General features: G+C 38.2%; 1 protein-coding gene across 1 annotated transcript in view; it reads left to right on the forward strand.

Annotated features, from left to right (window-relative positions):
• Positions 1 to 5,838: 5,838 nt before the first annotated feature.
• SPTBN5 (spectrin beta, non-erythrocytic 5) overlaps positions 5,839 to 13,348 on the forward strand; it is a 126,137-nt gene continuing 118,627 nt past the window's right edge. Inside the window, exons 1-6 of the mRNA XM_058162147.1 lie at positions 5,839 to 5,966; positions 9,446 to 9,530; positions 10,563 to 10,679; positions 11,077 to 11,244; positions 11,657 to 11,773; positions 12,852 to 13,009. Coding sequence (XP_058018130.1) covers positions 5,839 to 5,966; positions 9,446 to 9,530; positions 10,563 to 10,679; positions 11,077 to 11,244; positions 11,657 to 11,773; positions 12,852 to 13,009 — 773 coding nt within the window. The remainder of the gene's footprint in view (positions 5,967 to 9,445; positions 9,531 to 10,562; positions 10,680 to 11,076; positions 11,245 to 11,656; positions 11,774 to 12,851; positions 13,010 to 13,348) is intronic.

The following is a 13,348-nucleotide window of genomic DNA, read 5'->3' on the forward strand; positions in this document are numbered from 1 at the left end:
ACATATTTTCCCCCTGAATCATGTTGAAACCCCAACGGATTGCTAAATAAAGTATAAAAAGTTCATACATGGGCTATTTTTGGCCAATTCCTAAGACATCCAATCCAACTATAGCTCCACAGAAGATTTTCCAACCCTTAGGATTCTAAAATACGCATGAAAATCCCTTTGGTTAAATAGAAATTCAGTATTTCTGGTTTTATGCACTTATATGGGAAGACAGAAGGCATGCAATAGCCTTTTGTTCACGTAGAATTTGATGCTGAATTAGAAGTCTCCAGATCACCAATAGTACAATTCTCGGGTTTGAGCACAATATCTTTTTCTCTACTTACAGCTTTAGGGTTGAGGCCATATAAAATTCCTTTTTTCAAATATGATTACTTCGTTTTTGTACTATTGCTAAAAAACTTGGATGTAATCTATTCTTCGAGATCTAATTTTGTTATTGTTTAGGGGTACCTGTTCCATTTTTCAACAATTGTAATTCTCTCTTTTGCACAGTTTTCAAACACTGCAGTGTTTTTAGTCCCCACCCACCTACCCATTGCTAATGGACTTAAAAGAATTACTATTTATAAAAAACAATTCAAAAAGTTATCTTTTCTGCAGTGGTTTGCCAATAGCACTGACATTGGACTACTACAGTATTTATATATCCTAGAATTGATATAAATTCAGTCTTAGATTTGAAAAAGTGACATGATTGCTCTGAAGTTTTTCAGTGCTTGAAATATTTCAATCAGATTTTAGATGAATAATTGAAAATTTCAAAATTCAGAACGTTTACTTCAATTCAGCTTTGGAATGAAAGCATATTGTGTCCTAAAACATTTTAAAAGGTTTTAAATATGTGCCTAAAAACCATTTTGGTGTAGTGGTTAAGGCATTTGGCTAGAAACCAGAAACCATGAAGCAGAAAGCCAGTTAAGTGACCCTGGGCCAGTCATACTCTCTCAGCCTTAAGAAACCACTTCCAAAAACATTGCCAAGAACTGTGGGGACTTGTCAACATTGGAATCAACACTGACTCAAAGACTATATATATGTGTGTGTGTGTGTGTGTGTGTGTGTGTAGGTCTTTGGTTATTCGGATTTTCTCCTGCGTAAAATTGGAAGTGTCTTGGCGACATTTCATTAAAAAGGAAGAAACAGCTGCAATCACACATTGCTCCCAGAAGCACGAAGCTGAAGCCTGAAGATGACGAATGAGACTTCGTCGAAACGTTGCCAAGACACTTCCAATTTTACACGGGAGAAAACCCGAACAACCAAAGACCTATATATATATATGTTTTCTGAGGTTTTCGCGGGTGTTTGTATGTAGGTCTTTGGTTATTCGGGTTTTCTCCCGCGTAAAATTGGAAGTGTCTTGGCGACGTTTCGACGAAGTCTCATTCGTCATCTTCAGGCTTCAGCTTCGTGCTTCTGGGAGCAATGTGTGACTGCAGCTGTTTCTTCCTTTTTAACTGCTAGTGGGGGTTTGAACTGATTGGGTGGGAGCTTGGCTGTGCTCAAATTAGTCTGAGTTGCAGGGGGATTTGAGCTGGTGAGCTGCACTGCTGCTGTTTGGCTTCGTGTTCGTGGTCGTGCTACATCTTCGTAGTGGGTGTCAGTCTGCTGCATGTATGGATTGGAGGGGTTTGAAATGGCTAATGTTGCAGCTGCGGTCTGGCTTCTGGTCATTGGTCGTGCTTCCTGATCAGTGTGGGTTTGGGTCTGCTTTCTGGGTGGATGTGTGGGGGTGACATCCTGTGTGGACGACATTGACTTTAAAAAGACCAGAACTATCGCCAAAACTGAACACTTTAACAACAGAATAATCAGAGAAGCCATCGAGATAGAAAAACGCCCACACAGCATGAACAAACAAGATGATACCTCCCGCCTACCAGCCATTTGGAAACCCGCCCTTATTGACAAACGAGTCCCTAACACGAGGAATGACACCAGACCCACACTCACGAGGTCCACACAGGATGTCACCACCGCACATCCACCCAGAAAGCAGACCCAAACCCACACTGATCATGAAGCACGACCAAGGACCAGAAGCCAGACCGCAGCTGCAACATTAGCCATTTCAAACCCCTCCAATCCATTCATGCAGCAGACTGACACCCACTATGAAGATGTAGCACGACCACAAAGCCAAACAACAGCTATGCAGCTCACCAGCTCAAATCCCCCTGCAGCACAGACTAGACTGAGCACAACCAAGCCCCCACCAACACAGGACACACCCCTAGCCAATCAGAGCACAGAAAAAACCCCATCCAATCAGAGCACAGCCAAGCTCCCACCCAATCAGTTCAAACCCCCACTAGCAGTTAAAAGGAAGAAACAGCTGCGATCACACATTGCTCCCAGAAGCACGAAGCTGAAGCCTGAAGATGACGAATGAGACTTCGTCGAAACGTTGCCAAGACACTTCCAATTTTACACGGGAGAAAACCCGAACAACCAAAGACCTATGGTTTTCGCGGGTGTTTGTATATAGGTCTTTGGTTATTCGGTTTTCTCCCGCGTAAAATTGGAAGTGTCTTGGCGACGTTTCGAAGTCTCATTCGTCATCTTCAGGCTTCAGCTGCTTCTGGGAGCAATGTGTGACTGCAGCTGTTTCTTCCTTTTTAACTGCTAGTGGGGGTTTGAACTGATTGGGTGGGAGCTTGGCTGTGCTCAAATTAGTCTGAGTTGCAGGGGGATTTGAGCTGGTGAGCTGCACTGCTGCTGTTTGGCTTCGTGTTCGTGGTCGTGCTACATCTTCGTAGTGGGTGTCAGTCTGCTGCATGTATGGATTGGAGGGGTTTGAAATGGCTAATGTTGCAGCTGCGGTCTGGCTTCTGGTCATTGGTCGTGCTTCCTGATCAGTGTGGGTTTGGGTCTGCTTTCTGGGTGGATGTGTGGGGGTGACATCCTGTGTGGACGACATTGACTTTAAAAAGACCAGAACTATCGCCAAAACTGAACACTTTAACAACAGAATAATCAGAGAAGCCATCGAGATAGAAAAACGCCCACACAGCATGAACAAACAAGATGATACCTCCCGCCTACCAGCCATTTGGAAACCCGCCCTTATTGACAAACGAGTCCCTAACACGAGGAATGACACCAGACCCACACTCACGAGGTCCACACAGGATGTCACCACCGCACATCTACCCAGAAAGCAGAACCAAACCCACACTGATCATAAAGCACGACCAAGGACCAGAAGCCAGACCGCAGCTGCAACATTAGCCATTTCAAACCTCTCCAATCCATTCATGCAGCAGACTGACACCCACTATGAAGATGTAGCACGACCACAAAGCCAAACAACAGCTATGCAGCTCACCAGCTCAAATCCCCCTGCAGCACAGACTAGACTGAGCACAACCAAGCCCCCACCAACACAGGACACACCCCCAGCCAATCAGAGCACAGAAAAACCCCCATCCAATCAGAGCACAGCCAAGCTCCCACCCAATCAGTTCAAACCCCCACTAGCAGTTAAAAGGAAGAAACAGCTGCGATCACACATTGCTCCCAGAAGCACGAAGCTGAAGCCTGAAGATGACGAATGAGACTTCGTCGAAACGTTGCCAAGACACTTCCAATTTTACACGGGAGAAAACCCGAACAACCAAAGACCTATATATATATTGTCTTTGGTAAAAACAAAAAACTTGTTTTTTCCAAGAAAATTGAGAGAACCCATATACAATAGTTTAGTTGGCTTTAGAGTTTTAATTGTTAACTAAAATATTTCCTAATCAAAGAAGCACTACAAATTTTTTCTCATTGTTTTCTTTATTGTTGTTATTTTCATTCACAACCCATACAGAAACTTTCTTTTGCAATTGTATCTGTTGGTCTTAAAAATAACTTACTTAAGAAAACAGCCTGCTTGCAGCAATCACACTGGAAATGTGAAGATAGAAATAATTTCTTCTACCAATTATACCAGTAGATGGTATTGCCCTCCTATTGGTAATTGTGGCAGCAGAAAAATATATATAGGGCAATAGCACTCTAGAGCCATTAGTTAATTATTTCACATAGTAATTCAGTGAGATAATCATGAAAATGTAGGCATTGTGAAAAATGGACAAAGGACAATATAAATCAAACAACTGGTATTTCACAATTGACAATAAATGTGCTAGGCGTCGCTGGTATTTATAGTGATTAGTCACTATAATAGTTTTATTACCAAATTGTATTTCCTACTGAAACCCAGGGTTCAAATTCACTAATGCAACAACATGACTCATTTACTTGAAAAAAAGGAATTTATTAGTTCAGGAATACAGTCATGCTGGTTTCCTTGGGCGTTAATCTGAGGTTGTGCCATTTTCTAGAGAACCTTGACTTTTAATGTTTTATTGGTAAGTGCCTGTAGAAATAACAAATTTTGCTTCATAGCTAGGATGGGATATACCTTCCCATGTTACATCACCACTGGCCAAAATGGTTGGAGTTACTTGAAGTTTTTAATCCAGCAAAGCACATTTTGAATGTCATGATTTTCCAATTCCGCTTTAATTCATGTTTATTTGGAGTCACACATTGTCTTCATAGTGACTGCTCCGAACAGCTGATAGTTCTTTTTTCTTCATTGGTTCTTGAAAGGCAATTACATTAGGCAGTTGACAAAATATTTTATATCTTGAGCCCTTTTCTTAAAAAGTAGATTTTAGCTACCCCAGAGCAGAAAACAAATAGCATATCATAGCAGAAAATGTTAAGAGGAAAAAAGTAAGATAATGAAGTTCCCTAAAAAGGGGAGTATTAAAAGTACAACTGCAAGGAGTTCCAGTGTGTGTGGGGGGAATCCAATAAGAAAAAACAATGGAGGATAGCAGAAGAAGCCAATGCGGCTTTATAAAAAACTTTCTGAAGATCACAAAACAAAGATAAATAGGTGCGTAGAAACAGACCACTTCACCAAGTAACAGTACATCAGATAAACCAGAATGAAGGCAGATAGACTACGTTCTTAGACACTGCCCAGTTATCTCTCTCATAAGAATATATTGTTAGATTTTTACTAGTAGTACTTTTCTTCACGTATCATTTTTAAGTTTGATTTTTTTTTTGTCATTCCCCAGACCCAAGTTTAAAAAATAGTATTTCCAACAGTCTATTGGGATAAAAGGAATAAACAACATGGGAAAAGCACAAGGCGCCTGGTTTGGGAGTTATTTCATATTGCCCAAAGGCCATCTCTATACTCTGTTTCCCTGAAAATAAGACCTATCCCACAAATAAGACCTATCATGTTGTACGTGTGTGACTAATATAAGGCCTACACCCACACCCACCCATACAAATAAGCCCTACTTAAGAGCCTGCACAGCTGGCTGCCCACCCATCTCATCTGTTTGCTCGCAGTGCCACAGCAACAAGGCAAGGCAGGGTGCTGGTGGAGCTTCATACCATGCTCCTCACTGCACACAGCACACACACAGCTCACTGTATACAGCACACTCCTCACTGCACACACCCAACATAAAGAGAGAAAAGAAACACACACTTAAAGCTGCAATATTTATTCCCCCACACTCCCCGGTTTGATTTTCATAGACATTGGGACATATAGGCAATGTATATGCATATGTATACAACTTGGTCAATACCTGGAAAGAAAGTGCAATACACAAAGAAATAACATGCTATTTCATTACACAGAAGAATATACCTATGTTTCCCTGAAAATAAGACTGGGCGGTGGGGGTGGAGCTGCCCGTGCCCCACACTGGCTTGCCTCAGGGCTCCTGCAGCCAAGCCACCCACACCATGACACCTGCCTCAGGGCGGCAGCACTAGCAGCCATATGCAGCAGGAGCCCTCATGGCTGCCAGCCCACTTCTGCTTGCTCGCAGCAGCAGCAGAGCAGGAAGCCAAGCAGTGCACTGGTGCTGTGGCCACAAGGCGAGGCAGGTGTCGGGGATAGATGGCCTGGCTGCGGGGACCCTAAGGTAAGCTGATGTGGGATATGGGCAACTTTACACACACACACCCCACCCAGTCTTATTTTGGGGAAGACACGGGTATTTTCTTCTGTGTAATGAAATAACATGCTACTTCTTTGTGTATCGCACTTTTTTCAAGGTATTGACCAAGTTGTATACATATGCATATACATTGCCTATATGTCCCAATGTCTATGAAAGTCAAACTAGGCGGGTGTATAAATATTGCAGCTTTAGGTGTGTGTTTCTCTTCTCCCTTTATGTTGGGTCTGTGTATGTGTGCACTGAGGAGCATGATATGATGTGGCTGCAGAGAGGGCAAATGTAAGTTTAGGTTACGTGAAAAAAGTATGGTTTCCATATCACAGGAAGTAATCATTCCATATTATTCTGCATAGGTCAGACCCCATCTCTAATTCTGACCAATATTCCTGAAAAAGAAAGGATTCAGAGAAATTGGAACAGATGCAATGAAAGACATTGTGACTGACCACAGGAGTCTAGAAAATCGGATGACAAGATGAGCCCAAAGGAACTGGGTCTACATATCCTTGAGAAAAATTGTAAGGGATATGAAAGCTTTTATAAGCACTTGAAGGTTAAGATTAGGAAAAAATCAAGGCCTGTTTCCTAGTCAAGGCCTTTTCCCTAGTATTTCAGAGTGCAAGAAACAGTACAATAATTTATTTTACAGGAAGGCAGGTTCCAATCAAAAATTCTTTTAAAAAAGACCAGGGGGACCTCTGATCAGGAGGACTAATTAAACAGTAGAACCCTTTACACAGAAAAATGATGAATTGCTCTTTATGGGATTTGTTCAGATGGAGGACCCGAGATGTTTTAATTTGGATTAAGCAGCAGTGAAAAGAGGTTGGATTCAGAAACTAAAGGTCTTTTTGAAATCTAGGATTCTGTCAATGCCAATGTAGCATCTTCATCCCCAAGAACCTTCTGTCTATGCAGTACAAACTGTTAACCGCCCTGAGTCCTTCAGGAGAAGGGCGGTATAAAAATTAAAGAAGTATTATTATTATTATTATTATTATTATTATTATTATTATTATTATTATTATTATTATTATTATTATTATTATTAAACTAGACTTGGAAAATAAGAAGAATTGCTCTGGGCCATTACAAGAACAAACAGTATAAATACAGTATAGTGAAGCATATTTAATTGCTCTCAACATCAATATGGGAGGATATCTACATCCAAATACAGTAGATGTCACTCCATGGGCAACCACAGTGGGGTAAGGAGGTACAAATGATGTCCCATGCATCATGATATCACAAAAATGATGAAACTCTTGTACTAGATAGAATGATGTGATTACAGAAATATTTCATTTGCTCACTGATACCACGACTCGTATCATCATTTTGACATCATCATAGCTTTTTAAGGACACCTCTAGACTGCACAACCTACTGGTGTTACATTTTATTCTTGTTGGCCTGAGGAGGAAGAGCTTTCAGAAGTCTACTGCCTAAAGCAATTCCCACAATACTGTTAGGAAATCAGATACTGCTGTTGTTTTGTTTGGGTTTCATTAAACGGAAAAAATAAAAAGAGGAAAAACATGTTGCTTAATAGGTGTAGATTGCATATGGACAGTTATAATGAAATGTGGTCATACATTAATGAAAAATTTACATACTTATAGACATACAATTTTTTTACATATCTATAAACATATATAAAATGCCTATACACAGAAGCATTTCGTTACTGTAAAAAATTTACTAAACTATATCTTTCTAATTGATATTTATTTATATGTAGCTTCCAGAAGCTGTGAATGCTCCAGCATTGGAAATTTTTAAGAAGTGATTGGAAAAAATCTCTTTCATTTGTCTGAAATTATATAGGATTATCTACCTAAGCAGGGGGTAGGACTAGAAGGCCTTCAAAGTCCCTTCAAACTCTGTTATTCGGTTCCTATATAAGTTAAATTATAGTTGCCAACTGTAGCCTTGTACCAAAGGTGCTTTTCAAGAGGTAGCTGGACTTTCTTGTTTTTCTTTGAAGATGTTTTGCTTCTCATCCAAGATGTCCAGTTGCCTCTTGAAAAAGCACCTTTGGGACAACCATGCCTGGATGACTGAGAATCTCCATAGACATTTAGCGATGCACTTTGGATGAATGGTGAGGGAACAAGCAGAGGTGAAGAAGCTTCTTAGATGAGAAGAGAAACATCTTCAAAGAAAAACCAGAAAGTCCAGTTGCCTCTTGAAAAAGCACCTTCAGGAGAACTATGACCTGGATGACTGAGAATTTCCATAGACATGTAGCTTTGTGCAGACACATGCACCAACGTGGCATGTAAGTACCCTTTTTCCTTTCCTGTGGCAACCTTACACCTTTACTTGTTTTATATCAGATTCTGAGGAATGTGAAGTAGTGACTCTGAATATGCCATTAGCACAATCCTTTTGCCAAGAACCTTTACCCCCAATGTTCTGATAAACTTTTCTTTCCTGGTCAGATGTTCATGGAGATTATAAATACTTTCTTATTATCATAGCATTCAAAGTTCATTGTGTATGCACAAATAGGCCACTGGTTTGGAATGAAGAAACTCTCCTTTGAATGACTGCTTTCTGAATTTAACAAGAACATCTTGGCAAGATTAGGTAAGTGAAGATTTTATAGAATTTTTCTGTTTCTTCATAAATTTATTTATTTATTTATTTATTTTATTTGATTTTTATACCGCCCTTCTCCCGAAGGACTCAGGGCGGTGTACAGGCATAATAAAACCGACAATACAATATACAAGTTTAAAATACGATTTAAAAAACTTATTTTAAATTAGCCCAATGATTAAAATTTACCATACTAAAAAACCCCGTTTAAAATTAATAAATTTAAACATTAAAATCCCAATTTAAGCCAATAAGAAATAAAGAAATAAATATGTGCTGTAGCTCTTCCTGGCAATGTTAAAGGTATGTTTATATTTTAAATCAAAGGTCATTCCTTGCTTTTTGTAAGAGAAGAAAACTTTTACAGTAGAAAATGGAGATTTTCTTCAATAGAAGCAAGAATTTATATGAGAGATGAACGAAGTCTGTTTAATTTGGAGTGTTTCAATCTTACTAAAATAAACCAGTCATTTGCTGAAGTTGGAAGTACTGTTAGAGAAAAAGTATTGGAAACTGGATTACCTTCAGAAGCACAGATACGAAAACCTTATAAATCTTATAGCTGCCCAGAGTTACCTTGTAGAGGAGATGGGTGGCATGGAAATTTAATAAATAAATAAAATAAAATATAAAATTTCCAGGGAATACAAACTGAATGAAATCTGTGAGAAAACATCTTGCAATCATAAAGGATGTACAAAGCTAAATGGCACACTATAAGCAATTAGGTAGAATTAAAAACAGGAATTAGATCAGAGATTATTCCATTGGTTTTGATGTTCATAAACTGAAAAATAGCTTATTTGCTACCTTTATGTCTATTCTGTATTTAGCAAGATCAGAAGAGGACAACCAGCAGCAAAACAGATGAACTCAGTTGCAGTGGCAACTGTACCATTGGAAGATCCGAAAGACCAGGTTAGGGACAGGTCATCATGGAGAAACTATATCAATGTAGCAGGATTCTGGTGAGTCAGAAGTTCCCTGAGGATGGGCTCCAGCATGAGTCCAAAAGCTTAGAAGACTGGTCCCAGTGACCAACCCAGGTTGGATCCTACAACATTATCCTGGGATACATAAGGCAAATACATAATCTATTTGCCTTCATTCATGTATCAGTGTTGTCACAAAGAGTTGACAGAATCTTGATAGCACACAATCAATCAATCAATCAATCAATCAATCAACTTTTGCTAACAATGTTATTTTTAAAATGTAATAAATTAAACATTTACTATATCAGTATTTTGTTTACTCGCAAAATTGCTTAGAATTGACTTGTGCATTCCAGATTCTATAATTCCCAGCCATATGGACTTCTCTACAAGACCATATCTGTTCCTGAATTTTTTTGTTTTTAATATAACATTTCAGAGATGGTGTCTTCATATGAATCACAGAGTTCTTTGTAATAAAGTAAAACAAATAAAGAGAATCAAAAGAAGACATGTTTTCTATTACAATTTATTTTGTTTTTAAATGAGAGGTTTAAAATGTTAAGTTTAATGTTTGTCACAGGTTAAATGTTCTCTTATTTAGTACCATTAAAATGTTTCCAATGTACATGTTTATCATGATGACATTTATGTATTTAATTTATTACCTGATGTACTCCCAAGTGTCTTGGGTGTTTATGATAATAACTCCCACCCCCCAAAAAACAATACATCTATACTAAAAGATCATTTCATTATTAAGTAATAAAACCTAAAACCGTAATATCTTTATCCAAACTAGATTCTGCGAAGGATCTTTTGGTAGACATGTATTAGTTGATAGGTCTATCTTTCCTATTCACAAGAAACAATACTTTTTATCCAGCAAAAAAGAATACTATGTCCAATGAATTTGATATAAAGAAGGGAAATCAGGCCAAGAACTCAGGGGAATTGGCAGTAAATTGGGACATCTGATGATGTTGGAATCATGTTGAAGTATTCTTGTTTTTAGGTCACCATGGAGGAAGAATATGTACAAGGACAATTCAAGAAGTTGCAAGCACAACGTATGATCATGCAGAAAAAAACATTTACCAACTGGCTGAATAATGTTTTCTACAAACACTATGTAGGTAGCTTTCTTATAGTGTTCTTCGTAGATGATCTCTTTAAACACTTTTTGTTGATGTTAACAAATTTTTCTGCCTAATTTCACCAATCAACATAATCTATGATTCATTCATTATTTTTAAAACTGTAACAGCAAGAACAACATTCTGCAGAAAAGTCTTAGAAGCAGAACTTCATAATAAGGTATTTGAGCCTGCCTTTTTCTCTATAGCTTTTGCCTGTTAGGTCAAGATAAAAGAGCATTGCCTGTCTCCTGCATATTATTGAGCAGTTGAATTACCACTAATCCAATATCAGCTTCATGTCACAATTTCCATAAGCAAGATAGCATTAAGAACATAACATAACATCATGTTATTGTTGTTGGCTTTATTTGTGATCCTTTAATTTTGTAGGCAAACATTAAGATTCTAGATCTCTATACTGAACTGAAAGATGGTATTTATCTCCTGCATCTTTTGGAGCTACTGTCTTCTGAACAACTACCCAGGCCAAACAAAGGCAAGATGAGAGTTCACTTTTTGGAGAACAATAGCAAAGCCATTCAGTTCCTAAAATCTAAGGTGAGATGTAAGATTTGGGGTTATAATAGGCAGTAATCAAGTTTTGATTAGGATGGGAAGGTGGAAAGTCATATTTGTCAACTGATATGATTCTATCTACTGATGATTTTCAATATTTCCCACCTCCACTTACATGATGGGGAGGGAAAATACCTACTAGCACTATGAAAAACATAGTCACTCCTGAAAATAATTTGATTGCACGCATCACCTTTGTCCAATTGCTGAAAACCATGCAAATTAGGCAGCGTATAAGGATAGCAAAGATGGAGAAAAGTTTATCTCTATGTTTCGCATGTTTTCCAAGACCTATTCCTAAATGTATTGGTTAACCCCTTTTATTTTTTATTTTTTGATTCTCAGAGACTTTGGTAAACAAACTAATGATAAGAGCCTCTCGTGTATTCAGCAGGTACATGTGAAGCTAATTGGACCAGAAAACATAGTAGATGGAGACCAGACCCTCATCCTTGGATTAATGTGGATAATTATCCTCAGATTTCAAATTTCGTTGATCAGTCTTGACAAGGTAAAATTGTAATTTAAAAAGTCCTCGCTTTTTTCTTTCTGATTTCTCCAATGATCTAACATTTGATACAACATTTAAGACTGAAAAGAAGCATAGAGGTGATTGTACTGTCTGCAGGAAATTGTGTGATATTGCTCTCCTATAGATCCAGGATCAGAGCCTTCTTACAAAATTGGTGAAATGTTTAAGTTAATATTCTACATATCTATATCAATATAATCACTGAAATCTGTATCCAGTGATCTAAGAATGAGATAAATTCTGTCACTCTTGAGACTTCTGAACCCTCGGAGAGGTGGAGCAAATGCATAAAAAAAACAAAACTAAATTTTGTATTTACAACTAACTATTAATCATAGGAGAGAAGTGTGTGCCAACTCGCAAAGTTTTCCTGACCTGCTCCCGAGTTGCCATAGGCAAGGGGATGGGAATTGCAGGTAGATGTGTCCTGACAGTGTGATGGTTCAGTGGTTAAAGATGCTGGGCTTGTGGCTGGAAAGTCAACAGCCCAGGTTCAAGATCCAATCACCACATGACAGAATGAGTTCCCATTCTTGCTCCAGCTCCTGCCTGCCCAGCAATTTGGAAACATGCAAATGCGAGTAGATAAATAGGTACCGCTTCAGTGGGAGATAACAGCATTCTGTGTGCCTTGGTGTATAGTCAAAATTTGTATGTGGTTGGAGAAGATGACACAGCAGCATATTGATTTAAAACCTGAGATATTATTTGATTATTCATGTAATAACTGTGGCTAGAATTGTATTTGCACAGAATTGGAAAGATGAAGAGAATCTTGCAGATGAAAACGTGATTAAGAAAATATTGGAATCTGCAGATATGAATAGATTAACACTTGCAATTAAAGGAAAGGAAAAATCTGATTATTACAATATATGGGATTTATTTTATCAATGGTTAGAGAATAAATATGAAAGTAATGTATAATAAAATTAAATGTTAAGAAGAGAAATGTTATGATAATAGATATGCTTTGTTTTGCTTTTTGTGATGTCTTAGTTTTGCTGATTTAGATTTAGATTATCCTATGAATTCTTTTGCCTTGTTGGCTTTCTAGGATGAATTTGGATCCAGAGTTGATGCTCTTTCTTCCAATGAAGCTCTACTGGTTTGGTGTCAACGTAAGACAGCCAGCTATTCTAATGTCAATGTGAAAGACTTTTCCAAAAGCTGGAATGATGGGCTAGCTTTCAGTGCCCTCATTCATGCTCACAGGTAAGGAAAAGTATGAGTTCAATCTTTCCTAAGTGTCCTGATATATTATTTCTGTATAATTGAGAAAGGTACAGAAGTATAAGAGAAAAAGATTTTCATCCAGAAGAACATAATGAAATATATAGAGAGCAGCCAGAAGTTCAGGGCAGATACAGGAAGCATTTTTTATTAATTGCTGAATTATGATACCTGTTAGAGCAAGTTTTAACAAGATAAGAACTTGAATAATGTCATAGAGAATAAGCTATCAATTGTTACCTTCAAGATCCAAGGAAGCATGCCTTTGAGATGAGTCATTGGAGAGCCACAAGGGTCAGGGTCAATTATGTCTTACTTTTG

The sequence above is a fragment of the Ahaetulla prasina genome, chromosome 1, assembly GCF_028640845.1.
Source record: "Ahaetulla prasina isolate Xishuangbanna chromosome 1, ASM2864084v1, whole genome shotgun sequence".
In the NCBI taxonomy this organism is placed as follows: domain Eukaryota; kingdom Metazoa; phylum Chordata; class Lepidosauria; order Squamata; family Colubridae; genus Ahaetulla; species Ahaetulla prasina.